This window comes from Cervus elaphus, chromosome 5 (assembly GCF_910594005.1).
Source record: "Cervus elaphus chromosome 5, mCerEla1.1, whole genome shotgun sequence".
NCBI classification, from domain to species: domain Eukaryota; kingdom Metazoa; phylum Chordata; class Mammalia; order Artiodactyla; family Cervidae; genus Cervus; species Cervus elaphus.
This window is the reverse complement of record NC_057819.1, coordinates 117,686,951-117,714,590: the sequence shown is the minus strand read 5'-3', so window position 1 is coordinate 117,714,590 and position 27,640 is coordinate 117,686,951. Positions and strand designations below refer to the sequence as shown.

General features: G+C 36.4%; 1 protein-coding gene and 1 non-coding gene across 6 annotated transcripts in view; both read left to right on the top strand.

Annotated features, from left to right (window-relative positions):
* Positions 1-27,640, top strand: part of NSF (N-ethylmaleimide sensitive factor, vesicle fusing ATPase) — a 146,870-nt gene that overhangs the window by 73,596 nt on the left and 45,634 nt on the right. For all 5 annotated transcript variants that reach the window (XM_043904911.1, XM_043904909.1, XM_043904908.1 and 2 more), the window contains exons 10-13: positions 15,764-15,929; positions 16,949-17,023; positions 17,210-17,397; positions 24,784-24,879. In XM_043904911.1, coding sequence (XP_043760846.1) covers positions 15,764-15,929; positions 16,949-17,023; positions 17,210-17,397; positions 24,784-24,879 — 525 coding nt within the window. The remainder of the gene's footprint in view (positions 1-15,763; positions 15,930-16,948; positions 17,024-17,209; positions 17,398-24,783; positions 24,880-27,640) is intronic.
* LOC122695921 lies at positions 12,282-12,398 on the top strand. Its single transcript, XR_006341652.1, has one exon. It is a non-coding gene; the product is annotated as a small nucleolar RNA SNORA26 (small nucleolar RNA).

Here is a 27,640-nt window from a genome sequence, read left to right as displayed (position 1 = left end):
TAATTTATAGTTTGAAGAAATTGCTAGTAAAATTTATTTAGAACTGAGTTATGTCACTGAACTGGGATTTTGGGAGATTTACATGTTGTGAGCAGATGTCAGTATCCACATATTCTGAATACAAAGATGGATGGTGATATAAGCCAAAAGTTTTATAAAAACATACCATGAATATCTTTTTAAGTGACACTTTTCTTCCACATTACTTCTAGAGTCTTGAACTCATTTATCATAAAAGAGAGAAGTTAAGTCCAAAAAGAGACTTATAGAATTATGTATGTGTAAGGTTCATGTGCAGAAAGCTAGTTTAGTTACCACTGACCCAACCCAGCTATAGAGTGACTGGTATAAGCTGTTAGAAAAGGAAAATTTGATTCACAAATGTGAATTTGTGATTTGATTTCACAAAGGAGAATTTGATTTGGGTCTTAGAAAAAAATAATAAAATTAACTAAAAATCAAACCAGAGTTTACTAATTGGGATGGCTAATTTTGTGTTAGTTTTCTGGGCAATAGGGTGCCAGACATCAGTTAAACATTGTTTTGGTTGGGTTGTGTTTACCGTTTGAATCTGTAGACTGAGTAAAGCAGTTGTCCTTGCTAATATGCCATCAGTTGAAGACCTGAAAAGAACAAAAAGTCTTACCCTCACTTGAGTAAGAGGGAATTTCCTTCTGCCTGACTGCCCTGTGCTGAGACATCAGTTTTTTTCTGCCTTCAGACTCAAAACTGAAACACCCTCTCTTCCTGGCTCTCGAGCTTGCAGGCCTTTGGATGAGAAAGCCACACCATTGGCTCTCTTGTGTCTCCAGCTCACCCAGTGCAGATAGTAAGACTTGTCAGTTCCCATGATTCTGTTAACAAGTTCCTTATAATTAATCTCTAGATAGGTAAAAAGATCTCAATCTAGGTCTAGAATAAATATATTTTTTAAAGTACCAGTAGAATAGATAGAACACATCTCTAGATCTATTGATTCTGTTTCTGGAAAACCTTGACTAATATGCTAGTATTTGCATATTTGTTTCATTAAAGAAAAGTTTAAAAACAATGTCATGAGATTTCTGGTTCTGGAAATACAGTAGACTAGGAAGCATGAAAACACAAAAATCTTCAAGTGCTGGGTAAAATATTTTCAGAAGAACAGTTGAGCTCTCAGGATAGAAATGTCTTCAGAAATTAAAAGAAAACTGAAAATTAAAGTGCTAAAGATAATGAGCTTCCTTTTTTGGTTCTGGTAATGTGTGCCTTTGGGTTTTAGCATCCACTAACTGACTCACTGGAAAACTCCCTGACGCTGGAAAATATTGAAGGCAGAAGATGAGGGTGTCAGAGGATGAAATGGTTGGATGGCATCACTGGTACATTGGACATGAACTTGGGCAAACTTTGGGAGATGGTGAAGGACAGTGAGGCCTGGCATCCTGCAGTTCATGGGTTGCAAAGAGTTAGACATGAATGGGAGACTGAACAACAAGGGGGCATAAAATGAGCCCTTGAAGTTACTTAAGATGAGGACTAGGAACTGGAACCTCCAAAGTGACTGTATCATCAGTGAAGAAAAATGAGTAGAAATTATTTCCCTACCAACACAGAGAAATGACAGAATTGTTCAACTATTTGCCTGGGTTCTAGAGTGGAAACTAAGGAATCTCACATGGAAATTCTAAACCATGGGTCTTTGGCTCATGCTTAGGAGTTGGGGAGAAAAGACACACACATGCACACCACCAATGTACTTTGAGGTCCCCAAATTGGGAAGTTAATTTTAAAATGAATCCTGGATTAATGATCCCACATAGAGTTGTTAGATAAAAGAACACCCCAAAGGGTCCTCCACCAAACCCAGGCCACAGGAGCTTCTCACAGGGGAAGCTAAAATATCTCCAATAAATAGAAACATCATCTCAAAATTTAAAACTCACCAACTAGGTTCAGCATAAACAGTAGCTTCAGCTGAAGAGAGAAGTGATGAACAGAAGAATGAAGTGAAGTGAAGTTGTTCAGTCGTGTCCAACTCTTTGCAACCCCATGGACTGTAGCCTACCATGCTCCTCCATCCATGAGATTTTCCAGGCAAGAGTACTGGAGAGGGTTGCCATTTTATCACCCAGAATGTGGCACAGAGAGATACAGAGATGGAAAGTATGAAAGAGAAATTGAGATAACAGAATTAAAATAAGAAACCCAAATTCAATAGTATAGAGGCAGTATTCAAAAATAGAATGGCTGAAAATGTTCTAGAATTGATTTTTTAAAACTTAGATTTATAAATACTTAGATTCATGTAGCACCATGAGTTCAAAATTTTGAATAAGTTCAAAAATTAACTTATATGTAGATGCATTGTAGTGAAACTGGAGAATGCCAAAGAAAAAAGAGAAATGTCTTAGTATTAGCAATGAAGAAATGATGATGACATCCAAAGAGATATCCATTATGTTGACAGTAAAGTTTTTAACAATAGCAAGAGAGATCAGAAAACAGTGGAAAGATACCTTCACAGAGCTAAGTGAAAATAACTGTCGACTTAAAATTTTATACCCAGCTTAATTCTCATTCAGGAGTAAGATAAAATGAAGGTGTTTTTTCAGATAAAGTCTAATAGAATTAACTATTAGAAGCTTCCAACAAGTCACAGAAGCTTGTTGGAAGAATGTGAAGCAGGATGTACTTGAGACTGAAGAATATTGAACCCAGAAGGAGTGGATTGGGTAACTAGAAACAATGGTGAGCAATGAAATTGGTCAAAATGTAGATAAAATTTGGAACTTTAACTTCTAGTAGTTGTAGATTAGGTAATTTAAATGGTGCCTGCCACTGAAGACTACCAGAAAGGCTCAACGAAAATTTTATTTATTTATTTATTTGCTTGGAGGCATCAAGAGCTTACAAGATCTATGGGGAGAATGGAGGCCCAGGGGGAAAAGGTCCCAGTGTATAGGGTCACTGTTCCTCTGGAGAAATTAGCCAATTCTGGAGAGAGCTGATAAACAGCTCTGTAACCCTTTTGACTGGCTAGTGAGTGAATGTAAGGGGGAAAGAGATTAGAGCCCGTGGCCCACAAAGAGGGGACTCCTGATGAACCTGCTCACTTTTGAGTTGGGACCATGAAAGGCTACACCATAGGAGCAGATGTTAACCAGAAGTAGACATGTTCTTATAGAGGCTACAGACAAGCTTTGAATTGTGTCATTCTCTAAAACTAGGCTGAGGGTTCCTGAACCACTAGTGAGATCCCAGCATTTGGCAGAATTGTACATCCTTCCTGGAGGAAGATAGTGTCATGCAAGGTCATAAACTGCTTCTGTAGTTTGCAAATGCAGTGCCTGGCTTATAATCAAAAGGAGTCAGATACACAAAGACATAAACACACACAAAGAAAAACAGAAGATGATAGAAATTGGGCCTCCAGATATTGGAATTCTCATATATAGTATTGTAAAATAAGTATACTTATCATGTTCAGAGAGAAAAAAGATTGAAAATTTTGGCAGTGCATTGGAAAATGTTAAAAAAAAAAAATCAAGTGGAAATTCTGGGAATGAGAAAGTCAGTAAATTAACTCACATTGAAGCAACAGATTAGACACATCCAAAGAGAGAATTAGTGAACTGAAAGATGTTAAACAAAAATAACCAGAAACAAAGGATGAAAGGCAATAGAGATAAAACCATGAGAAGGTCTAGTGCACATATTTAAATTTCCAAAAAGTCAGGAGAAAGAGAATAGGGCAAAAGCAGTATTTAAAGAAAAAGAGGTTTAGAATTTTCTAAAACTGATGAAGAACATCAGTCCATGGATTCCAGAAGTAATATGAACCTCAAGCAAGAGAAATACCAAAGAATTCTGCATGTATAGATGATCATTATTAAACAGCTTAAAACAACAACAAAAAAAGAGAAATCTTAAAAGCAGCTAGAGGAAAAAAGTGAATTTTCAATAAGCACAAATAACTGGCAGTTTGTCGTCTCAGTGACTTAGCTGGTAAAGAACCTGCCTGCAATGCAGGAGACCTGGGTTCCATTCCTGGGTTGGGACAATCCCCTGGAGAATGGCTACCACTGCAGTGTTCTGGCCTGGAGAATTCCATGGACTGTATAGTCCATGGGATTGCCAAGAGTCGGACATGGCTGAGTGACTTTCACTTTCACACTTTGTCTTCTCAACAGAAACGATGAAAATCAGAATTCAGTTAAATGCCTTTTTTTTAAGAGAGTAACTTGTCAACCTAGAATTCAGTCATATAAATATGCAATAAATTACTGTATTATAATGAAAGTAAACAGACTATGGCAACCTATGGACTATATAGTCCATGGAATTCTCCAGGCCAGAATACTGGAGTGGGTATAGCCATTCCCTTCTCCAGGTATCGTCTCGATCCAGAGATCAATCCCAGGTCTCCCGCACTGCGGATTCTTTACCAGCTCAGCCAACCAGGGAGACCCAAGAAGGCTGGAGTGGGTAGCCTGTCCCTTCTCCAGTGGATCTTCCCAACCCAGGAATTGAACCAGGGTCTCCTGCTTTGCAGGCGGATTCTTTACCAGCTGAGCTACCAGGGAAGCCTGGCTGTACACATAGCTATTCATAGTTGTAGATCTCACAAATGAATGTTGAGCAAAAGAAACCAGATAAGAAAGGATCATCTGTGCTGTATGATTTCATTTATATAAAGCTACACTAAAGTACAGTGTTTAATTGTACATGTTCCTTAGTTGGTAAAACTATAAAGGAAAGAAATAGTTACCATAAAAATCAGATTGTGGTGCCTTTGAGGCATGATGGGTGAGGGGTGTTGGGGAATGGTGGTAAGGAGACACTGCCAGGACGCTGGCACTGTTCTAGTTCCTGTTAAGTTTAATGGCTGCTCACTTTGTGACAATTCCTTCAGACATACATACACGTTTGGGGAACTTTCACTCTGGGTATCCCTTATTTCATAATAAAAAGGTTTAAAAGAGGTAAATTTAATAAGCTTTCACTGTACAAAATGATAATGATTATCAGTACATATATATTTTAAGTGTAGAACTAAAATGCGGAACAAACCACGTGGTAAGTAGGTTGAATTCATATAAGATCCTTGTATTATTTGGGAAGAAGATGCTAATGTTAATTAACATAAAACTTAAGTCATATGTTTATGTGAAAATTGTATGTAGTTCTCAAGCTTTTCAAGGCATGAGGGGGAGCTGAGGAAGGAGTAAATAAATACTCAAATACTTTACAAGCAGGAAGGGAATAACATGACTCAAAGTGTGAAGACCCTGAAAATATAACTTTAAAAACAGATTTAACTTACAACAGCAGTCAGAATGGTAAGGTAACTAGGGTTAAATCTTAACAGGAAAAATAAAGGAGAAAATTATAAGCAGTTTTGAATTTTTAAGAGCTAATAAATGGTAAGATAGAACATGTTCATATGGGAATCCTAACATCATAAAAATGACAGTTCTGCCCATATTAATCTGTAAGTTTAGTGCTTTTCCAATCAAGTGTAACATGAATTTTTTGGAATTTAACAACTTTTTTATTTGGATGCTTGAAGTGTCATGGAAATTTTGAAGAATAATGAAAACTTACTTATTCAGGTATCAAAACTTACTGGAAAGCTGTAGTAATTGAAACCATTTTTTTCCCTACATTTTTCTTTCTGGGGAGGGCTATGCTGGGTCTTTGTTGCTTCCAAGGCTTTTCTCTAGTTGCAGTGCATGGACTTCTCATTGCAGTGGCTTCTCTAGTTGTGGAGCATGGGCTCTAGGCCTGCACGCTTCAGTAGTTGCAATTCCTGGGCCCTCGAGCACGGACTCAGTAGTTGTGATGCACAGGCTTAGTTCCTCCACAGCATGTGGGATCTTCCTGGACCAGAGATTGAACCGTGTATCCTGCATTGACAGGTGGATTCTCTCCCACTGAGCTACCAGGGAAGCCCAGTAATTGAAACAGTTTTATATATGCATGTAAAAACAGACCAAAGAAACTGAGGAACAAAGGAAGAACTTATTATGTGAAAAGTGGCAGTACAAATCAGAGGGGAAATAATCTGCTGTTCCATAAATGGAACTGAGATCATTGTCTTTCTGGAAAAAGATAAAGTGTAGTCCTTAACTCACTTCATACAAAATTACAAAATGGATTTGCAAAAAAACAAAACTTTCAAAAGAAAAGTTTTAGAAGAAAAATAGGGAAAAGCTTTAGGAATTGAGGCTAGGAATGAGTTTCTTTAATATAGGGAAATCAAAGACATAGGAAAAATGTTAATTTGGTTACATTAATATAAAGAAAATTCCTTGTCAAATTACACTAAATACAAATGTCTCAAACTAGAGAAGATATTTAAAGTCCATATAATCCACAAAGAATTGGCATCTTCTATGATGAATTCTCTGTAATAACTCCTATGTAAGAAGTAAGAAAAAGACAAACACCACAATTTAAAAAAACTGGCAGAGGATATGAAACGGCAATTTCTCAGAGGAAGAACCCAGCTGAAGATAAGGAAATGAAACAATGCTCAGGAAAGAGCATAATTAAAGAAAAATCACCTTATTAACAACCTGATAAAATTTACAAAGGCTAATAATGCCAAAAGTTGATGAGGTTGTAGAGAAACAGGACTTCATATACATTACTAGTCATAGTATAAATTAGATATACAGTGGGTAATAGCTTGTAGATTAATTTGACAGCATCTTATAACAATGAAGATGCACAAACCCCATGACCCATGAGTGCTCTACTTCAAGACAGCTACCCTAGAGAAATACTCTTGCACTTATGCACAAAATGACATGTATCAGAATGTTGGTTGTTGTACTATATGCAGTTGGGGAAAAAGTAGAAACATCTTGATTCTTCCCAGTAGGAAGTAGAATATCATCTTAGACATTAAAATAAATAACAGATGTACGTGGATCAATATGAATAACACCAGAAACATCAATTTTTTAAATCTAGTAAGTTCTATTAAACCCTATCATTTTCTACTTTTTAAATTTTTGTTGGTGGTAAAAATAAGTTTTAAACATTGCCTTTATAACAGCCCTTCTACTGCTTAAAATCTACTTATTGGGTGCTTAATCATTTCAGTTTTACCCAAGGTGGTTTTCTCCCCTGCATTCCAATAAGTTCTTGTTCATATTCAGGTCTCTAGCTGTCTTAGCTGCATTGGGTCCTAGTATATTACTGCAAGTCTAATAACTGATCTCAACTCTTCAGACAGTCCCAGAGCCGATTCAGTTTTACATTCATCCCTTGTGTCCTTGTGTCAGTTGCTCAGCCGTGTCTGATTCTCTGCGACCCCGAGGACCGTAGCCCACCAGGCTCCTCTGTCTGTGGAACTCTCCAGACAAGAATACTCAAGTGGGTTGCCATACCCTTCTCCAGGGGATCTTCCTTACCCAGGGATCGAACCCAGGTCTCCCACATTGCATTCAGATTCTTTACCGTCTGAGCCATGAGGGATTTCATCCCTAATACTACAATATTTTTTGCTTCAAATATCTTTGTACAGCTCAGAATACCAAGAAAAATAGTCATTACCATTTACTATCTGGATTGAACCCCTTTTTAAAAACTACTTATAAGTTGATTTACAGGTCATTTACAAACATAAAAATAAAGGGAAGCAGAGACTATTAAACTATTTAATAAGAGCATAAATAGTGAAAACCAAATTTTTATCCCATGTTTTCTTGATTTTGAAGACATCTATTGACTGATCAATAGATACTAATATATATCCAAAATGGGCAGGAGCCTCTGAATGTAACTAACTGTTCATCAGTTGTCATGCATGAACTTGTACACTGATTGTAAATTTCAAATGACATCACTCATAGATTATAGTTTATCATTACTTCTGGTTCTTCTACTTGTGTCATCAAGACAATACTTGAAAAATTTTTTTTTAATTTCGCTTATAATTTTGTTGAAAAGAGGATGGCCATCAGACATTCTATAGTTGCAAAATATTTTTATTTTTAGGTTTGTATACAGCTTTTTAATGGCCAGTTTAATTTTTTAATGTCTACATCATCTATTTCTTCTTGTTATTTTGTAATACCTGCCTTCAGCATCTGTTGTCTTATTCATCCTTGAGTTTGAGACAGTCTGTTAGGACACCATCATCTGAAGGCACATAGTCTGAGATTTTACTTAGAGTGATCCATTTCATCATCTTCAGTAGTATCTCAGGTGCTGCTATCTCAGTCTTTGCATTCATCTTTAGATTCATCCAATAATTGCAGAATGTTTTCCTCTGTTGATTTTCTTTTCTTTGCCATTACGGCCATAGAATAAAAAAATCTGAACTGTGTTCAGTTAAAGCTAAAATCAGGCAACAAAGATAGTGGATGGTGTCTAGATTTCTTTTATACCTTTTTGAGAGCAGATATAATACTTTGGGCAACACAGTAAAAATGCTGAAAGTTGATGTCATACGATATTTATTTCACTATTGCATCATCCTTCAGAGAAATACCATCATTTTTAAATTATTTTAATCTTTTTTTAGCATTTTTTTTTAAGGTGCTCAGTCGTGTCCAACTCTTTGTGACCCTGTGGACTGTAGCCTACCAGACTCCTCCGTCCATGGGATTCTCCAGGCAAGAATACTGGAATGTGTTGCCATTTCCTTCTTCAGGGGATCTTCCCGACCAGGGGTCGAACCCGGGTCTCCCACATAACAGGCAGATGCTTTAACCTCTGCGCCACCAGGGAAGTCCCCTTTTTTAGCATAGTTAGGGCTAATTGGTGAGTAATGATGACATAATTTCTAGAATGTTGAAATAGTATAATCTATCTTAGATTTATAAAAAGATCCAATGGACCCATACAGTAATTGCAAGATAGAATGAATTTTATTTTATTTTATTTTATTTTATTTTATTTTATTTTGTCTGTGCTGCATAGCTTGTGGGATCCTAGTTCGCCTTTCCAGGGATCTCACCTGGGCCTGGCTTTGAAAGTGCAGAATCCCAATCGCTGGACCACCAGGGAGTTCCCAGAATAAGTTCTATTCTATTTTTTAAAAAACATATTTTCTGAAACTTCTCTGGTGGTCCAGTGGTTAAGCCTCTGTACTTCCAGAGCATGGGGTACAGGTTCAATTCCTGGTTGGATAGCTAAGATTCTACATGCCATGGGGCATAGCCAAAAAAAAGTTTCGCCCTCTTTTTGTTCCTGTAGCAGACTTCTAGGGGGAAAAAGTCATGTGATATCAATTTTTATAAATATTAATACTGTTTAACAAAGAAAATTAAAAACCAAAATTGTGTTTCTAATGGACCCTAATGGTACACTGAGGATTAAACATCAGGTGCAGGTGAGAAGCATTTTATAAGATCTGTTGTGATAGTTTCTACATGGCTGCATAGGTATCTTTGGTGCTGTTTTGAAACTTGCAGACAGTTTAAATATGACACTTAATAATAAAACTGAGTTGGCAAAGAATTTCTAGGTAGGTATTAATCATAGCCAGGTTTTTCTGATATACTTTTCTCAATTCTTACACCCAGAAATGGCTTGGTGTATTCAGCTAATGACCCCATGGAGAGTATATATGTGTTACATAATAAAGAAAAGCATCACCTCTGTGATTCTGGACCATCCAGGCTGACAAAGACGAACACTTGCATATAGGTCAAACTGGCTAAATATAGAACAGCCATTTTCCAAGGCTGTTGCCAGGGGCTCAATGGCATCAGCTGTGTTTCTGTGGGGGAAGTGTTTGCAGATAAGCACAGAGCTAGAAGTCAGTGAATTGAAGAGGATTGCATTATGGAGCTTTAAACTTTTTGGTAAAGGGTTTATTGATGATTAAGCTATATTAATCTGTGAACATTAATCTTGACATCTTCCTAACCCAATTCCTAATTTATTACAATAAGGACTTGTCTTTATTTAAATAATGCACCTGTAGAAATTGATGTTATTGTACTCCCTAGGTTGGGGGAAGGGACCTGATGACAAGTCTCAAGATTAGCAAGGTTCTGAAAAGGTCAGAATTGTACTGAATTATGTTTAGGGAAGATTGCTCCTGTGATCATTAAATCAAGCACAGTGTTCTTATTGTCTCTGGCTTCCCTTCCATACAGATGATTTTTGAGGTTGAACTGAGAAGGAAGTCATGATTCCAGTGGTAACATAAGGCACATTGACAGCAAAATTCGTACATTATAACAGCTTTTTGTTTTATGCTGTATTGACAGACAACCTTGAATAAAGGTGTCTTAAAAAAAAATAGCATAAAATCTTACAGGTTTTCAGTCACAGACAGGAGTGTCCTTGTTTTTTATTGAAGACAGCAAGAATTAATACTGTACTGTCTAGAATTTTTTGGCAAAGCTAAGATTGTAGTTCTAATTCTTCATTCTCTATCTTCTCTACAGATAGAAAGGTGAATAGGTTTTGGTGTTGAAGTTTTTTTAAGCAACAAGCTATTGTTTATCTTTAGATATCTGTTCAGTAAATATGGCAATAATTGAGAAATTAAGTTATTTTTTCAGACTTTAGTTTTAAAACATTGTGGAAGGAGAACAATTTCTAAGTTATATTCAGGAAAAAAAAATATAATGAAGCTTAGTTAAATTTTGAAAACCTTGATGAACACATGACTGTCATCTTGCATAAGAATGCATTAAAGAATGAACAGTATTCCAAGTAATGAATACTAGAATGTGTGATAAGATGTTATATTTTTTATTATTTATATTTTATTTATTATTTTATATATTTATTATTATGAATTAAAACTAACTTTTCTGAGTTTTATGAATTTTAACATGTACCCTTTTATGAATTTTGACATGTGTATAGTTTCATGTAACAGTCATCAAAATCTAGATGCAGAACATTTACATCACCTCACAGAATTTGCCTGTTCTGTCCCTTTGCTAATAACTCTTGGTAACTACTGATCTGTTGTCTATCCCTATACTTTTGTCTCTTTGAGTTTTGTCTTTTTGTCATATAAATGGGACCATAGTATGTAACCTTCTGAGAATGGCTTCTTTCACTCAGCATATTACCTTTGAGCTTTCATCCTAGTTGTCACATGTATCAAACATCCTTTTATACTCTTGAGTAATATTCCATCATATGGATGTACCATAGTTTGTTTATCCACTCACCAACTAGAGGGCATTTGGGTTGATTCTAGTTTGGGGCAGTTACGAGCAGAGCTGCTGTAAACCAAGGCGTGGAATTGCTTGATCATACTGTGTTTTATCTGGTTTTTATTTTTTTTAAGTATATATTCAGGTGTGTTTTAGATCCTTTCCAATTCCCTTCAGGTCATTTTTAGAACCATTTTTCTTCCTACTTCTGATACAGCATTTCATCTTTCATCTTTGTCGTGTTTTCTTGATCCTGTTTTCTTTGGGTTGACTTTATTGGAATCATCTTTTGGTACTGTAGCCCAGAATCTGTCTGGCTTTTATATTTCTCCAGCTTAATTATATGATTCATCTCCTTACAGAGTCTCATTTGCAACTCTACTCTGCCATTTGTAGATGACTTTCACATCTAATCTTTCTATCCTCTTTTGTTCAGTTTATATCTTGTTATCTGGAGGATATTTCTAACTAGATGTCTTGTTAACACTTCAGTCTTCTCATGGTAGAAACTTAAAAATTATTTTCCCTTCCATCTTTTCCCTTCTGAAACTTTCTTATCATAATCACAGGTAATTTATTACATTTGCTGTTACTTCCCCTTTCCACTTGCAGGCAGTAACCAAACCTAGGACTTTTGTTTTTTAGTCATCACTACTCCTATCACCAAAAGTCTCTTGAAGAGTCTGTTCACCTCATTTACGTGCCAGTGTTTCTCGCTGACCTTCCAACTGCGTATTTCTCCTTTTCCATCCTAAATTCAGGATTAAAATCATCTTGTATAAAGAGCATCCTGCTTTTGCAATTGTGTGTGTGTGTGTTTGATCGTCTCTGTTTCATTAGAAAGGCCTGTTTCTGGATTTTAGTCCCTATTGTGATAGTACTGTAACTATTGTTTCTCATGTTAGGTAAATTTTATTATCCCCTTTATAGGGCCTGGATTGTCCCCTTAGCCTTCTGCTCAAGTGGCCCTACATGCATCTGAATTCTTATCTGTTAGTTCCTCTCTTTCTCCTTCTATTTGCCTTTGTTCAGGAATAATTTCTCATACCCCACAACAAGAATACCTGTTATGTAGGAGGGCACAAAGTTGTGCTTGTAGATAATATGATTGTCTACATAGAACATTCCAAAAAATCAAAAAAGCATAAATAAGGGAGTAAAGTATAAGGCTGACGCAGTGCCTTAAGAGGCTAACACAGGAGGGTAAAGAAAGTCTCCATAAAACCCAGAGAAGAGATTTTTAGAACTCTTCTCTGTATCCTGTCTGGAGTCACAACTGAACCGGAAGATTTTAAGTCTTAGCACTTACTAGTATGTGTATAGTTAATACCAAAGTCATTAAATTTAAACTTGACCTTCAATAAATAAATAAATAAATAAACTTACTGCAGTAATTAAAAAAGAGAGTAAAGTAGTCCGATGTAAAATAAATACAAAAAATTATTATTTCTACATATATACTGTTTCTGAAATATAATGTGAAAGTCCCATTCATGATTGTAACCAAAAACCATAAATAGTTAGGAATCTTTAAGAAATTTGTATGACAAAAAGTACAAAATTTTATTGGGAGACGTAAAAGACTTAAATAGTTGGAGAGATATATTAAGAACTGAATAAAGATGTCAGTACTTCCTAAACTAATTTAGAGATTAGATCCAATTTCAGTCAAAACTTGGCTTTTCTGTTTGTTTGTTTTTAATTGGAGAACATATTTTTACTTTAGTAGAAGGATTCTAATAATCATGGGGCAGCAAACATGGTTGAAAGTAACCAAGACAGTTATGATAAAGAAGAAAAAGGTATGGAGAGAAAGAGCTTGCCCCAGCTGCTACTGTCCATAGTATAGGCTGAAAATACCTGTCATATGTAAAAATATAAAGCCTGATAGAAATAGTGTCTCGATAAAGAAAGGGTTATTGAGTCAACAGTTTTGGATCAGCTAAATAGTTGAAGAATTACTTGGATTCTTACTCTTGTGTGTGTGCTCAGTCACTAAGTCGTGTGCAACTCTTGTGACTCCATGGACTGTAGCCCACCAGGCTCTGCTGTCCATGGGATTTTCCAGACGAGAATATTGGAGTGGGTTGCCATGTCCTTCTCCAGGGAATCTTCCCAACCCAGGGATCGAACCTGCATCTCTTGCATTGGCGGGCAGATTCTTTACCACTGAACCACCTGGTTTGTATCATATATAAAAATTAAACTTCAGATAGATTAAAGAATTGTACGTAAAGTAAAAATTTACAAGAGAATAAAATGTAGGTGACTACCAGTGTCTGTAATAGGGGAAGATTTTAAAGATAAAAGTAACAGAAAACATCATAAAAATAAAAATTGATAATGTTGGCTGCTTAAATAGTAAAAATACATTTTAAAAAACCCTTCCACTTACTAAAAATATACGTTGAGTGAAAGTCATTCAGTCATGTCCAAGTCTTTGCTACCCCGTGGACTATACAGTCCGTGGAATTCTCTAAGCCAGAATACTGGAGTGGTGGTCTTTCCCTTCTCCAGGGGATCTTCCTGACCCAGGAATCGAACCAGAGTCTCCTGCATTGCAGGTGGATTCTTAACCAACTGAGCTATCAGGGAAGCCAAAATATACCATAAGTAAAATTAAAAGCCAAATGGCAAATTGGGATAAAATATGTATAACAAATACAATAATACCCTTAATGTATAAAGAATTTTTATAAATTGATAAAAATTAGTAAATCCCAATAGAAAAATGTACAGAGGACATGAACGAGTAGTAAGAGAAAAATTGACACTGGTAAAAAAAAAAAATATATATGATTTTAAAAAGTACCAACCTTGTCAATAATTAGACAAGTGCCAATTAAAAATGATTGAAAAATACCATTATTCATCTGTCAATTTGGGAACTACTTTTTACTTGTAGGAATATATCAAGATAGGCAGTGTTATATACTGTGGTAGGGTTATTATAAAATGATAAAACCTCTCTGGAAAAGATTTGAAAGCCTATTTCAAGAGCATTAAAATACTCAACACACCTTTTAACAATTTGCCTTCATGAATTATTGTCAAAGATTTCAGTATAAAAATGTTCATTGCAACAGCTTTTATAATACTAAAAACTTAGAAATTACTAAGTCTGTGACAGTAAAGAATTAATGTGGAATAGAGGAATTAAATTATGAAACCAAATATATGATGAAATATTATGGGGGCATTAAAAATTGTAATGTATAGCTGTATACATTGTAATATAAAATTTATAATGTATGCTTATAGGTGTGGGAAAGAGCTTAAAATACTGATATCTGAACTGAAAAAAGGAATGCAAACTTTTACGTAGTACCAAATTAATATCAGTTATTTCTTGCTAGTTGATTTTGGATGATTGTGATTTCTTTACATTTTTTGGTAGTTTTCCAAGGTTTTATAGTGATCACGTATTTTGCAATTAGAACCAAAAATAATAAATTTAGATTTTTAAAAAAGAAACAGTTAATGTTCAAGCAAATGAAAGATGTAATGAGTTTCCAATTTTTTAATTAAGATAAATTTAAAACAGATCTAAAGAATGTTAGCAGCATTTGTCTTTAAGTGATATATTGATAATTTATTTTTAACTTATTTCTATTTGTTTTATAACTTTTGCTCAGTCCAGTTTGTTCAGTTAACATCTGATACTTTCATAATCAAAATTTTGTCTATTAAAAAAAATGATATCCTTACTAGAGGTTTAGTGAATACCAGTCATATCTAATCTTGAATCTCGTTGTGGCCGTCATTGATTTTGTCCATGTGTTATATTTAGGTTATGTTTATTTTCACCTGTTTTGTTTTAGTAATCCCTAATGGTTTTTCTTTAAAAAAAAGTCTCTACAATGCACTTCTGCCTTTGGTTCCTGAAAAGAGACTTAATTACTTAAATATAAATTGCTAGAAAGTTCGTAATAACTTAACCTAATCCCTGTTGGCATTTAAAAGTATCTGCATCTATTAGAAGTTCAAAATATATAAACCGATTTCTTTTTCATTATGACTCTATACCCAACAAAATAAAACAGAAATCACTATGTAGAGGAAACAGCACCTGCTTGACTATGTTCTTTTGATAAATTGTGTCGCTTTTCTCACTTTACTGTTCAGAAGAAGCAGTCTGTTTTCATGTGGTATAACTGAGTATGAATCAAATTCAGTACCTTCTCCCGTTTGTCCAATTTCCAGTCCACCTCTGAGTGGAGTTCCCCTTTAGCTGTATACTATGGTAAACAGTAAACATACTGCTTTGGAGGCTATCCTCCCACCAAAACTCAGGGAAAATGGGGAGGAGTTGGAATTCATGGAATTAAGAAATGTTTGAGAGTTCTTTCAAAGAATGAGGTAAGAAATGTGTGTGAATGAATAGTTAGTTATGATGGGTAGTCACTTATATCAGTATACAGTGTATGTTTTCATTTTATTTCTGTTAAATATGAGGTCTGGAATGCCTTTTCATTTTGCAGAATTCTTAGACTGCAGTTCCACCTTTGAGAGGGCAGCAGCCGTGATTATACTTGCTACATTTATTGGTCAAATGGAGTGAAAGCTTCGTTTCGCTTTCTTGATGACCTTGTTTAATAATATATGCAAATTATGACCGTTAACGTAACTTCTTCCCTTACTAGCTTGGTGCCAACAGTGGCTTGCACATCATCATCTTTGATGAAATTGATGCCATCTGCAAGCAGAGAGGGAGCATGGCTGGGAGCACGGGCGTTCATGACACTGTCGTCAACCAGCTGCTGTCCAAAATTGATGGCGTAGAGCAGCTGAACAACATCTTAGTCATTGGTATGTTTGCTTGATTAAAAAAATAAGTACTGTGATTTCAAAAACGTTAGATATGCAGGTTCCAAATTCAGATCTGTATAGCTTGTAATTTTATATGTAATTTTTGAGTGTAATTTTTATATGTAATTAATTACCTATAAAATTTATGTGCAATTTTATACAAACATTTTGGCCAATGTTGCCAAATTAGAATCAAGTGATATTGAAGAATTTCATTGTTTTAATGTCTAGCCACAATAAACAAACTCTGGGCAAACTCTAGGCAAACTTGGGCAAACTCCGGGAGATAGTGAGGGACAGAGAAACCTGGCGTGATGCAGTATGTGGGGTCGTAAAGAGTCGGACACAGCTTAGCAACTGAACAATAACAACAAGTCACAAGAAGACAAATGAAAGATGAGTTCTTGTGACTCATGGCTTTAAACTTGTAGTTAACAGATGAAAGAGGCAGCACTGTGTAAGTGGTGGCTTTCACATTGGTTTCTGTAGGCCTCCAAGGGTCCTCAGAGGTTCTTCAGGTTCTGTGCAGGCCAGGGCAGATCATGCATCCCTATTATAACTTATTGTTAACTGCCTATGTACTGAAGTTCTTCTTAAGATGACTTAGAAAACAAAACACAAATTATGCTATTTATGAAGGTTGAAAACCTTTCACCTACAAAAAAGGGAAGGGATCTTGAGGTCAGATAGATGTTCACATTGCCCCTCTCTCACTTTGACAGCTTATCTACCCGTTTGAACCTAAAGTTTTCTTTTTAAATATTTGATGTTTTCATTACATTTATATTCCACTGGTGTGTACAGTAGTGAAATACTAAGGCAAAGTCCCCAGATATTTTCCTTAGGTTAAGAACAAATGATATTTTTGAAAATCATTGCTTTTCTATTTGACTTTTATAAAATTGTCCTGTTAGCTTGTCAGGGAAATTCTTGCAACTATTCTTGCAAATGCTAAAAGGGTATTTTATCTTATTTTTGAATTCTGATCATTTGTGTATTCTTTTAACACCTGTGCTCAGGAATGACCAACAGACCAGATCTGATCGATGAGGCTCTCCTTCGACCTGGAAGACTGGAAGTTAAAATGGAGATAGGTAAATATCTCTGTCACTGATTAGGGTAGGGGGTTGTAATTAGAGTTCATTAGCAGGAGCAAAGTCATATACCTTAATATTTGTTAGAAAAGTCATATATCATGAAAAGCAGATATTTATACACTTGAGTGGCTATAAGAAGAACATTAGGATTATAATTATCTATTTTATTTCCAATGTTATCAGGCTTACCAGATGAGAAGGGCCGATTACAGATCCTTCACATCCACACAGCAAGGATGAGAGGGCATCAGTTACTCTCTGCTGACGTAGACATTAAAGAACTGGCCGTAGAGACCAAGAACTTCAGCGGCGCTGAACTGGAGGGTCTGGTGCGAGCAGCACAGTCCACTGCTATGAACAGACACATAAAGGTCAGTAAAACCAACTGCCAGATTAGGAGTCTACAGCCCTGTAAGTCCTGTGCTAGTATTCTTCCTCTTGTCTCTCAAGCATTCCAAGGGCTAGACTAATACTGACTAACTTTTGATGGAGAACAGACATGATGAAAGGTATTAATTAATTGTCAACTGCTACGTCTTCAGAGTAGTTGGAAAAAAGATAATGGTAGCATCTGCCCCGTGGAAACTACTGACCCATTTAACTTAGGTTGCCCCCATTTGATGCAGATATGTGAAGATGGTGATTTTGAAGAATTGTTTAGAAACTTGTGCTGTGTTGACTTGTAACATGGCATAGGAAGTTGGATGTCCTACGTGCTAGAATTTTGGGGGCTGCTTCATTAAGTCAGCATATTAAATACCTGCTTGCTGTTTTCAAAGTATTAAGCTGGAGACACAAAGGTAATGAAGCACAACCTCTTCCCACAAAGAATAGACGGTCAGGGAAATGGATGTTGGCAAATTAATACGATAATGTTATTGATGCTTTAGGAGAAATACATACAAAAGATACATTTATTTTGGTAAATAAAGCTTGATAAAGTGCATTTGATCCTTTGTCATCCCTTCTCTTCAGGTTTTACTTATCACCTGTAGTTTGATGACTCCCAGATTTATGTCTCATCTTTTAAAAGTATATTTCTCCGACTTTCCATTTTATACCTGGATGTTTTATCAGGTCTCAGATTTAATATTCCAAAATCAAATTCACTTTTTTTTTTTTTTTTTTTTACTATCCTTCCTGCTCTTACTTCCCTATTTATCCCAATTTCTTAGGCTTAAAAATCCAAGATTATCTTTGATTTCTACCACTCTACTGTGTCCTACCTCAAGTTATTTGCCAGATTTTGTCTGTTCTATCTTGACAGTATCTTTCAGATCTCATTGCACTACTGATCTTCTGTTTGATTAATCTTCCTGTGTCATAGCATTCTACTCTTCAGAACCTTTCAGCGGCTAGCCATGATCTACAGAACAAAGAACAGATGTCTTAGCCTGGTCTTTAAGGTCCTTTTAGACATGACCTTAAATTGGCCCTTCTTGATGTGTTCTCAGTTATTCTTCATACACTTCAGCCAAGCTGAAATATTTACCAGTCATCAGATATTAATGTATTTTACTACTTCTCTGATGTTGCTTTTTGTGTGTGTGTGCTTTACTGAGAATCTTTACCCTCTATGTTGCTTATCTTTTCTTTCTTTCTTTTTTGGCTGTGCCACAAAGCATATGGAATCTTAGTTCCCTGACCAGAAATCGAACCCACACCCCCTGCATTGGAAGCACAGAGTCTTAACCACTGGACTGCCAGGGAAACCCCTACTTATCTTTTTGATACCTGACTCATGTACCACCACTTTCTTCAAAAAATTTTCTGATTCTCCCTTTCAAGAATGATGTGGTCTCTTCCTTCTTGAACTAGTAATGTATCAGGAATTCCCTGGTGGTCCAGTGATTAGGACTTGGTACTTTTACTGCCATGGCCCAGGTTCAGTCCCTGGTTGGAGAGCTGAGATCCAGTAAGCACCATGGCATGGCCAAAAAAAAAAGAAATATTAATAGTAATGTATCACTTATGACACCTTCTGTTGACTTTCAGTCAATGGATTTATTTAGCCTACTGTATGCCAGACACTGTGCTGAGGGTTAATGCTCCCGTTTCCTCCCCTTGAGCAGCTCACAGTCTAATCCTCCACATACAGTAATAGAAAGTACATGCAAGGTGAGAAAGTGAAAAGGTGTCAGGTGTGGTCAGCTTATCAAGTGAGAGGAGCTTCCACAGAGGAATTTCTGGGTGAACATGCTTCCTGGTGGGGTCAGGCATTTTAGGCAGAAAGAACAACATATGCAAAGGAACAGAGACACACAATAGCATGGTGTATTAAGGATAATTCAGTATTGCTTCAGCATAAAAGGTAGGAAAGGGGAGTAGGGACGTGGTGGGGGATGAATCGGGAGGCTGAAACAGGGGATGGAGCACAAAGAGCCTTTTATATTGTGCTCAGAAGTATGGATGCCTTTTCTGTGAGTAGTGCTAAGTCACTGAAGAGTTTTAAGAATAGCAGTGGCATAGTGTTAAAACATAAGCTCACTCTGGCAGCTGTGTTGAGTGGAGTATTTAGGGGAGTGAAGTTGGCGACATGAGACAAGAGAGGGGAACTTGTGTAACAATTCACGCAGGAAATAATAAAAGCCTAACAGTCAGGTTGAGTATGTTTTGTTTGGGTATACCCTAGCAATTGCTTTAAACCAAGGGTCGGTAAACTATGGTCCACAGGCCATATCCAGCCAACTGTCAGTTTTTAGAAATAAAGTTTTTGGGACCCACCTGTTTGTTTATGTGCTGCTTTCATGCTGCAGTGGCAGAATCAGTATCTGCAACAGAAACTGCGTGGCTCACAAAGCCTAAAATATTTACTGTCTAGCCCTTCATGGAAAAAGTTTGTCAACCCTTGTTCTAGACTTGAAGTCCTTGTCTTATTCATTTCTGAATCTCTCACAGTATCTAGGTCTTGATACTGAGAATATGGTAGCTGCTTAGTAAATATTTTTTAAATTAGTAAATGTGTATTCGGAATCAAACTCTATCTATAAATCATAATTAATTCTCTTGCGTAATTGACTTTGTTCTCACTCAAGAATGCCATAATGCAAGGGTCCTCAACCCCCTTGGCCAGGGACTGGTACCAGTTCATGGTCTATTAGGAACTGGACCACAGAGCAGGAGGTGGTCAAGGGAGCGAAGCTTTATCTGTCATTCCCTGTCGCTCACATTACCACCTGAACCCTCCCCGATTTGTGGAAAAATTGTCTTCTACAAAAGCAGTCCCTGGTGCCAAAAAGGTTGGGGACGACTGCCATAATGGAAGAGGCCACTTTAGACAAGGTGTTAAATGTCTTTAAAATACTGGAGACCCTGTGGCGAAGAGGATAGTAGTACTACTGCTTTAAAAAACAAAAGACCCCCAAGAATGCCCACTGAATAGTGTGGGAAAGAAGTGCTAGAGCCTTTATAGGTGGATCTGCTCATTTCATTCATCCATTCTTCCTCCTTGCTGTAAGAAATGTCTTAGGAAAAGTGATAAAGTGATGGTGACTTCAAGAGAAATTATGTAAATGTTGTGGAAACTGCTCCCCGCTGTTCTAATCTTTCACCTCAGTCCACCATCAGTGCTTCTTGATACTATAATCCACAATTACTAGTTTATTAGTTATCAGATTTTTCATATGCATTAGCTACTGGATTTTTATCTTATTTAGTCATTTGTCATTTTTATCACAATAACCTTATCCCCAAATGTCTCTAAAGCCGTTCTTAAGAAACGTGCTTTCTTCCAGCATGTATTGGATTTATTTACACCCAAGACAATGAGGAATGGTGAAATGGTGACAGGTTTTGTAGTGAGAAGGTGTGGTTATGTGTTACAGTTCTTTCTACTTCTTTGTTTCTGATTTGTCAAGAGGAAATAACTACCTATTTCATCAAGTTTTTGTGAAAATAAAATCAAATACTGTTTGTAAAAGTGCCTTACAAACTATATAAATGTTTGTTGTTATTTCCATTTTTGTTATTATTGCTAATTTGAGAAGGTACTGTATATATCCTTTTCCATATCTGAGTTTTTTAAAATTTTTGTTAACTATTTGCAGTTATAATATTTCTAATTTAAAGGTAAAATGTTTAACCACCACTGTACAGAATATATTATCCTTTAGATTTGCAAGTAAGAAGTAGTACAAATAGTGGACATTATTTCCCTCACTTTTTCCATGTGGTTAAATTATCTTTAAACTTAGGTAATGCATATACCCTTGTGACCAACACTTTTTGTACCAAACAGCTTTTGATTTTTTTTGAGTATCTGTGGAATAGCCAATGCAAAGGACTTTATAGGTACCTCAGGAAAAAGAGAGATGTGTAAGATACTAACCTCAGAAAAGAAAGAGTACTATTTGCTCTCTTTTCTGCATTTAAAAAAAAAATCTGCACTGCCCAGGTCTTTAAACATTGTTTTCCCAGCAGGACTCTTCCTCAATTGAACAAAAAGCACACGGTTTTAGTATTCTCATTGCTGTATATATTCAGAGCTTTATTCGTGATAATTGATGAGTAAGTATTTAATTTGAAACTTAATGACTTACAGTTGGTGTAGAACTTATGCACAGCATTCGTCTGTTTATTATGACGTTCTTCCTTTGTATTATAAAAAGCCATTGAGAATTTCCTGGCGATCCAATTCGTTAGGACTCAGCACCTTCACTGCCAGGGCCTGGGTTCAGTCCCTAGTTGGGGAACTAAGATCCTGTTAATTGCATGGTGTGGCCAAATAAATAAATAAATAAAGCCATTACTCGTGTTGTTTTGCTGCTTTTTCAAAATAATTAGACTTGACAAAGTCAGATGGAATAAACTAAACAAGTCTTCCCTGTTAACCTGTTTTTCTCAAATTTTCTGAAACAAGTGGAAGATCCAGTCACAAACGCCTGATGTTCATGTCATTTATACTTAGATCCATGTTTGTGGTCAACTAAAATTCATGTGACATTTGATTGTTTTTAGCTGAAAGGAATTTCTGCTTCAGGTAGAGAAGATTCATAACCCAAATTTCTTCTGTGCTAATCTGTTATAAGGAAATAAATGCAGGACACACGTGCACTTTATAAGGGAATCAAAACTGATTTATGTTTATAAAATTTCAATAAAATTTTTTTATTTTCTGTAGAATTTTGATTGATTAAGGTCATTCCACCCTTAATTTAAGAGGAATGATAAGAACTTTGAAAGGTCAGATTTAAAAGGTTATTAAATTTAAGGGTGACCACTGGATATTTGCTAGTGTTGAAATACAAGTTTATTAGTTTCTGCAGGTATAAGCTGAAAGATGTTGCCTCTTCTATATTGATTAGCTGTTATAAATAAAATGCAGAGAAAAAAAATCGATCTAATTCAGACAAGTGAGAAAAGTTTTTCTGAATGAATAAAATTCAGAATTGTAGATTTTTTTAAATTTTTGAAAAAATCGTAAAAGTTAACCAAGAGAAGTCCTTAAGAAACTTATTTTAATGAATAGGTAGAAAAAGTTTATAACTGTAGTATTGCTTACTTACGATTAGGTAACTTATAAAATACATGGAGGCCTGAAAACAACCTGTTCTAAAGTAACTGTCCCTCAACCATCTTCAATTCAGTTCAGTTCAGTCGCTCAGTCGTGTCCGACTCTTTGCGACCCCGTGAACTGCAGCACACCAGGCCTCCCTGTCCATCACCAACTCCCGGAGTTTACTCAAACTCGTGTCCATTGAGTCGGTGATGCCATCCAACCCATCTCAGCCTCTGTCGTCCCCTTCTCCTCCTGCCCTCAATTTTTCCCCACATCAGGGTCTTTTCAAATGAGTCAGCTCTTCGCATCAGGTGGCCAAAGTATTGGAGTTTCAGCTTCAACATCAGTCCTTCCAATGAACACCCAGGACTGATCTCCTTTAGGATGGACTGGTTGGATCTCTTTGCAGTCCAAGGGACTCTCAAGAGTCTTCTCCAACACCACAGTTCAAAAGCATCAATTCTTCAGCACTCAGCTTTCTTTATAGTCCAACTCTCACACCCATACATGACCACTGGAAAACCATCTTAATTCACCTTAGTTCATTGAGTGAGTCCTTTCTTAATAGTAAAAATACGAGTTTCACACTTGTTGCAGTCCTAGAATCTCTCATATTTTTCAGCAAATGCCAAAAGATAGACAAGATTTTCCTTTCGTATTGCTATATGTTTCTGTCATTTGAATGCAGGTTCACTCTAAGAGGAAATCATAATAGTATTTCATAACACTGTTATGAAAACACTTGCCCATGCCTCCCTGTGTACACATGAGAATAATTTTCTGGGGTAATGATAACCAGGTAGATTTTTGAAGACATGGTTACATTGTCTCCTAGTTTCTAGTGTTTATTTCGATTCCTTTTACAGGTGAACTGTTTTTGTCTCTCAGAAAGGGTCTAGAAATTTCTCTTCACCTTTGGTACTCTGATGGCTTACAGTAGTGTGTCTAGACAGGTATAAGTTTCTTCCTGTTTACCCCGATTACTCATTGAAACCTTTAAACTGCAAAGATACACCTTTCTTCAGCTGGGGAAATTTTTTTCTTCTTTTATTGTTTTTTCCTCTCTCATTCTTTCTCTTCTCTCCTTCCTCTGAGACTTGTCTTAGATTAGGAAGTTGAAAACTTCCAGATTCATGTTCCCTGCTTTTGAACCTTTCTCTCTCATTTTCTGTGATTCATGGGATTTGGGGCAGGAAGGGAGATAAATAAGTGTATCTTGTTTGCCGTCTTGTTCCAGTTTTCTGACAGTTCTTTTTATCCCATCAGGCTGAGATTTTATAAAATGTCTGTCATTTTATTTGTCTCAGCAGTCAGTTTCTAAGGAACATGACTCATATTTTATAATAATCTTTAGAAGGTTGATATTGCTTAACATAGTTTGGTTTTATAGTCAGATTTTTTGAAGATAGGTTTTTTAAAAAAAAAAAACCCATAGTACCATTTTAAAAATCAGACTCACTTGCCTTGTGCTATTGGGAGTGAGCCCAGTCACATTAAAAAGTGTGTTGGTATCTCAATCACTCATCAGGTGCAGGCAGCTCCAAGTGCTGATAAAGGCCTTGATGCTTCTCCAGATGTCTCTTCTATGGAGGAGCTCCAGGTGCAATGAGCAGAGTATTTGGAGCTGGCACACTGGGTCGTGAGCACAGAGTATGAGTAAAAATCAAAGTCGTAGGTCCTTGGTGTCCTAGGATAGTGGTTCACAAACCTGGTTGAGCTCCAGAACCACCTGTGCACTTTATAAAAATATGAATTCCTGTACCCTCTCCTGGACCTGTTAAGTCAAAATCCTACAGGTTTGAACCGGGCACATGTGTATGTGTGTGTATCATTCTGATAGGCAGCCAAGAATGAGAACCACCTTCTGAGAGACCCCCCCTCTTTATATTTTCTTCTCCTTGTGCCTCATTTTGGGGGGAAAAATGGCTATCTAATGCTCTTCGATATAGATGTGTTATAATTCACTTAACTGGTACCCTCTCCATGGACTTTTAATGTACTCCTGTCTTCTGCTCCTAGAGATTGCTATAGTAGATCTCCTGGTGCATACAACTTCGTGCATATTTGTGAATATAGTCATGGGATAAACACCTACAAGTGTAATCGTTCAGGCGAAGGACGTATATATGTTTGTGAATTTGTTTTTTATGTTTTTTATTCTGTGGAAATAGGCCTTTTAAATCCTCAGATGTTATATTCTTAGCTGAAAATATTCTTTAATCTTGGAAGTCCTTTACATTGTGTTTTCATTTCTCATTAGGCCAGTACTAAAGTGGAAGTGGACATGGAGAAAGCAGAGAGCCTGCAGGTGACAAGAGGAGACTTCCTTGCTTCTTTGGAGAATGATATCAAACCAGTGAGTACAAATATCAAGTGATGCATAAGTCAAAAAAATAAATCAGGAGAAAAATAAGTGCCGTTTTACCCTGTATTGGAAGGTTGTATCATGTGTAGTTTTTAAAAAAAAACATAAAATCTCAATAGTGTAAGTGTCCAGCATAAGAAATATCTGTTCAGTAACTCTGTGCTGTGCTGTGTCGCTCAGTCGTGTCTGACTCTTTGCAACCCCATGAACCCGTGGACTGTAGCCCGCCAGGCTACTCGGTCCATGGGGATTCTCCAGGCAAGAACAGTGGAGTGGGTTGCCATGCCCTCCTCCAGGGGATCTTCCCAACCCAGAGATCGAACCCAGGTCTCCCGCATTGCAGGCGGATTTTCTACTGTCTGAGCCACCAGGGAAGCCAAGACTTACTGAAATATTTCTCATGATAGGGAACTCACCATCCTATAAGGCAGGCCATTCAAATTTGAGACTTTCTAACAATTCTTAAATTGCTTTGAACTAGTTTTCTCATTGGTTCTTTACATGTCTGAAGCTACAGAAACCTAAATTCATCCTAATTCATCCATCCTTCATATATAGACTGACATTTAAAATTAACTCTCATCTCTTTTCTACATTTCCCCAACCTTTTCCAGGGCATTCCTTTCTCTTGCTCAACATCTCTAGTTCCTCTCACTACTCTCATTTCTGAAACTTTTAATTATGCTCAGTGCCCTTTTTAAAAAAGGTCAATTTTCTTAAAATATACTTAAAACTCAATAGTCATAGTTGGAGTTTTAGCATATATTATAAGGTACATCAGCCTGTTTCCTGTAAAACAACCACTCATGTTTGAGTAACTATATTAGTATAAAAATAAATTGTAGAAAGGCCTCTTAGAAAGGTGTGTATGCTTTTTTCTTTCTTAAATGGACCTTGGGTGCGCGGAATTGGATACATCTTAATCTTTAATTGATGACATACATTCATTAGTCTACAGTGTATAAAATGTAGTATATATTAATTTTCTGAGACTTTGTTTTGTCACATATTTTATTATGAGGAGTCATCTGTATGATTTTCTATGCCATACCTCATTTATTTTCGTTGCTGAATAACATTGCATTGTGTGACTGCCATAGTTTGTCTGTTTTCCTGTCAATGGACAGTTGGAATATTACCAGTTTTTTGTTATTACAAACAGGTGCTGCTAAGGCATCCTTGAGTGAGTTTCTCCTAGATATATATATTTAGGAATAAAATCGCTGGGTTGCTGGGAATATGAATGTCCAACCTTGAACTAGTTCAAAATGTTTTCCTAGTGGTCAAACCGATAAACACTTCGTCCAATAATGTAAAGAAAAGTGAAAGTTGCTCAGTCATGTCTGACTCTTTGCGACCCCATGAATTATACTGTCCAAGGAATTCTCCAGGCAAGAATACTGGAGGGTGTAGCCTTTCCCTTCTCCAGGGGATCTTCCCAACCCAGGGATCGAACTCAGGTCTCCTACCATTGCGTGCTAATTCTTTACTGGCTGAGTCACAAGGGAAGCCCCCAATAATGTAAAAGAGATCCTTTCTCTACATCCTGTACAGCAGTTGGTATTGTCAGACTGAATTTTTGCCATTCAGTTAAATGTAAATTGGAGAAGGAAATGGCAATCCACTGCAGTATTCTTGCCTGGAAAATCCCATGGATGGAGGAGCTACATTCCATGGGGTCGCAGAGTTGGACACAATTGAGCGACTTCACTTTCACTTTCACTATTCTTTCTAGATATAAAAATGGGATCTGATTTTTGTCTTAATTTGGATTTCACTGATTACCTATGAATTATTTCTTCATATGTTTGTCAGCCATATGAGAATCTTCTATGATATGCCATTCATGTCTTTTGCCTATTTTTCTGTTGTTTGTTTTTATTTGATTTGTATAAATTCTTTATATACTCTTGACAATAATTGTTGAACTTATCTCCTTTAAAGACAGAAATTAGCTTGTTTTAGCCCTGTCTGCTTTTTTTTATGACTGTTGTGACTTTTAAATATAAAATACTTTCAGCAGTGGAAATGGCTTAATATTTTGCTGTTGTTATTCATAATAATTACCAAAAATATTAGAGCCCAGCATAATCAAACTATCTTAAAATTTTTTAAAGCAAGTAATTTGGCTATAAGGAAGAGGCAATTATGACAACTTAGTTAAGTAAGCAGTAACTTGCTTTTATTTATTCCAGGAGTCTGGGGGATAAAATGAAAAATGAATGACAGGATGAGTAAGGATGACTGTGTATGTTATGTAGTAGTTTAAGAGGGTCACTGTTTTCTGGTTCAGGTATCCTAACACTGCTATGAGGCTTGGAAGTATATATCTGGGGTAATTAAAGACAAAAACCAGCCAATTTACATATTTCCTACAACAACCTTCCAGTCAGTATTTATTAGGCTCTTCCTTTGTAACTTTTTATAGGGCCATTGAATTTACCATATCCAGAACAGGGAGTACTCAGGAATCAAAGCACTAGTGTATGAAGAGACCAAATAGTAGTCTGAAGAATGATTTGGTAGCAAGGTGATCGAGTGATGAGACCACTGTATACTGTTTAGAGACACTATTACAAAGGATGACTTTCTGTGAGGAGCATGTTCTAAAGAACTGTTAAGACTTTTCCATAATTGGGGAATGAAAAATTAACTTGAGGGTTGTGATCATTTTTTTCAATTCAAAATTCTCAAGGTGTATGACTTTTACATTACACTGGGTTTTATTTTCCTACTCATTTCTTCTCCTAAC